The sequence below is a fragment of the Vombatus ursinus genome, unplaced genomic scaffold (assembly GCF_900497805.2).
Source record: "Vombatus ursinus unplaced genomic scaffold, bare-nosed wombat genome assembly UNPS02014355.1, whole genome shotgun sequence".
Lineage (NCBI taxonomy): Eukaryota > Metazoa > Chordata > Mammalia > Diprotodontia > Vombatidae > Vombatus > Vombatus ursinus.
Window position 1 is genome coordinate 137,226 of NW_020954133.1, and position 2,838 is coordinate 140,063.

The 2,838-nt window shown below is 50.2% G+C and overlaps 1 protein-coding gene across 1 annotated transcript; it reads right to left on the minus strand.

Annotated features, from left to right (window-relative positions):
* Positions 1-1,263: 1,263 nt before the first annotated feature.
* On the minus strand, positions 1,264-2,555 carry LOC114042317 (putative tRNA (cytidine(32)/guanosine(34)-2'-O)-methyltransferase). The gene has a single exon (XM_027861000.1). It carries the CDS (start codon positions 2,466-2,468, stop codon positions 1,485-1,487), a length of 984 nt encoding a protein of 327 aa, XP_027716801.1. The 5' UTR covers positions 2,469-2,555; the 3' UTR covers positions 1,264-1,484.
* Between the last annotated feature and the right edge of the window lie 283 nt (positions 2,556-2,838).

The following is a 2,838-nucleotide window of genomic DNA, read 5'->3' on the forward strand; positions in this document are numbered from 1 at the left end:
TGACCCAAAATTTGCCTCCTTCTGACATGTACCCTTCAGTTCTAGGCCTTCCCTTTGAAACCACACGGGACAAATTTACTCTCTTTACTACCAAATCTATTGGATAGTCTTTCAAATTCTTAAAAAAACACATCTTACTCTGCTTTAACCTTTTTTCTGAGATACACTCCCAATTCTTAAACCATGACTCCCATAACAGTTTTCAGGAGCCTGAACAACTGTCATTAGCTTCCTCTGGAAACATAACAAAGCAGGAGCTGCTCCACAAGGAGCCATGTTACTGCAAATTCCCTGTGACCTAGGACCCTACTCCCATGTGAAGGGCGAAGAACTTTCTATTCTCTAACCTGCAAAAACTTGTTCCTCTGGACCCTGTGCTTCACCCATACACCTGGTGGTTTTTCAATTTTAAAAGTTTCCCTTTTAAAAAAAATTTTTTTTTCTCCTTGACAAGATTCCTAAGTTTTTTAGACATTTATTCACTTTTGTAATTTTTTTAACCTTTGTAAAGCAAATTGGCTAGATTCAAAATTTTCTAAGTTTGAAATGTACACATGATTTGATTATAGTTGACTACAAAGCAAAAAAGTGGCAAATAATCCCATGCTTCTCACAGACTGTTTTTAACAAAAAAAAAAAAAAAAAAATCACTCAATCACTCTCAGACAACTTCTGAGAGATCTGAGTTACTGTTGTGATTTGGCATCCAAGTATTCATACTCCAATTCTGTTTCTTAAAAAAAAAAAAAAGAAAAAATGCATCAAGGAAAAGATAGAAAATTAGAAAGTCAGGATGACAAAAGTCACTAAACAATCAATGAACACTTGTTTGGTCAGTTCCTATCCCAGGAAGCAAAAAATCTAAAAAAAACCCTTCAACTACAGATAAAAATCTAACAACCACAAAATAACTGAAAGTGAATGCTGTAGAATTACAAATTACAAACATGGCTCCAAGAGATATTAGAAGATACCTTCCCCTACTACTTTGCAGAGGTGGGAGCTTCCCCCTATGTAACTTTGCATATATTTTCAGATTTTTACAAAGTACTGATGGGTTTTGCTGATTCTTTTCTCTTCCTCTTTTTTGTTAAAATTAAAATTTTATTATTTATGGAATGGCTCATTGGGAGGATGGATATTGGAAGGAATTCAGGCAACACAGAAATAAGACAACGATGAAATGAATTTTTAAAAAGAAAATAGATAAAAATCTAGCAAAAATAAGAAATTTTATTTTATAAATGTAAATCAAAAGGCATCTCAAATATGTATGTATATATATATATATTTATACACACACACACACACACACACAGATATGTAGATATGTATAAATATTCCATCTCTACTAATCCCAACTAAAACTCCGTTATGTTTAGGAGGAATAACCAAAGGAAGAGCTTGCACCTTGAGGATTACCACCCCCTCCCCCCAAGTCTGTAGGGATAAGTTTCCAGAGGCCCCTTGGGGAGGACTCCTCCCTACGGGTCTAGGGAGAGGGAGCCCAGGGCTTGGGTCGCGGCCTGCTCGCCCTCGTTCTCCGGCTGGGCAGCAGCTTGCTCCTGGGCATCGGGCAGAGCCCCGAGCAGCAGCGTGGCCCTGCCCAGACCCCCCGACTTCTTGAGTTTGCAGGCCTCTTGGTAGGGCGGCTGGATGGGTGGTTGGGCCGGCGGCGTGTAGCGGTACTCGGGGCTCCCCTCCAGCTGCAGGGGGTAGGTGCGGTCGGCGTCATAGGCACTGAGGTCCCCGCAGGCCAGGAAGGGCACGATGAGCCGCGTGGGGCCCTCGAGCTGGTTGAAGTCCCCGTGGTAGCTGTGGTCCAGCAGGGGGTTCAGCATGCTGGGCACGTAGCCCGCCGGGAGCGCGAAGCCCCGGCACACGGCGAAGGCCTCGATGCTCGAGTTGCGGCTGCTCCGGGGCTTGGCGCACACCACGTCGGGGAAGAAGAGGCGCAGCTGCGAGTAGAGCAGGGTGACGTCCCGGCCGCGGAAGATCTTGGCCACGAAGTTGCCGCCGGGCTTCAGGACATGGATAGCGATGTTGAGGGCGGCCAGCAGCAGCTGCGCCTGGATGTACTCGTCGATGTCGTGCAGCCCGGTGACGTCCGGGGCACCGTCACACACCACTAGGTCCGCCGGCTGCCCCTCGAAGTGCCCGATGATCTCCTGCGCCGTGGACGCCTTGGTGATGTCCCCCTGGATCTGCACCACCCCAGGCAAGGGCGCCATGGCCTGCAGGTCCACGGCCACGATGCAGGCCGGCGGCCCGGACCCCCCGAGCTTGCGGCTCAGCACCTGGCTCCAGCTGCCGGGGGCGGCGCAGAGATCCACCGCCCGCCTGACACCGCTGAACAGCTGGAATTCTTCGTCCAGCTGGAGCAGCTTGAAGGCGCTGCGGGCCCGCCAGCCCTCCTCCTTGGCCAGCCGATAATAGACATCGCGCTTGTCCTTGGACGTGCGCCCCATCGCGGACCGCGGGAAGGGGAGGGGAGCTGGCAAGAGGCGCCCGAAGTCCCGGGACCGACGCTGCTACCGAGGGCCCGGGCCCAGGCAAAAACAGAGAAGCAGGCACTGCGGCCGGCCGAGAGTATGACAGCCGAGAGCCACGCACGGCAGTACGTAGCGCCCGCACTCACGCCACAGCGTGATGACGCCACTCACTCCCGACGGTGCCCCGTTAGGGAAGAGGCAGGAGGAGGGAGGGAAAGCGGGGCGTCATGGCGCTAGGGATGTTGTGATTGGTGCAGAAGCCGTGGAGGCGGATCCTGCTCTCTCCCGGAAGGGAGTGTAAACCCGAGATTCCAAGTGTGTATTTCTGCTTTTATATTGCTCTTAA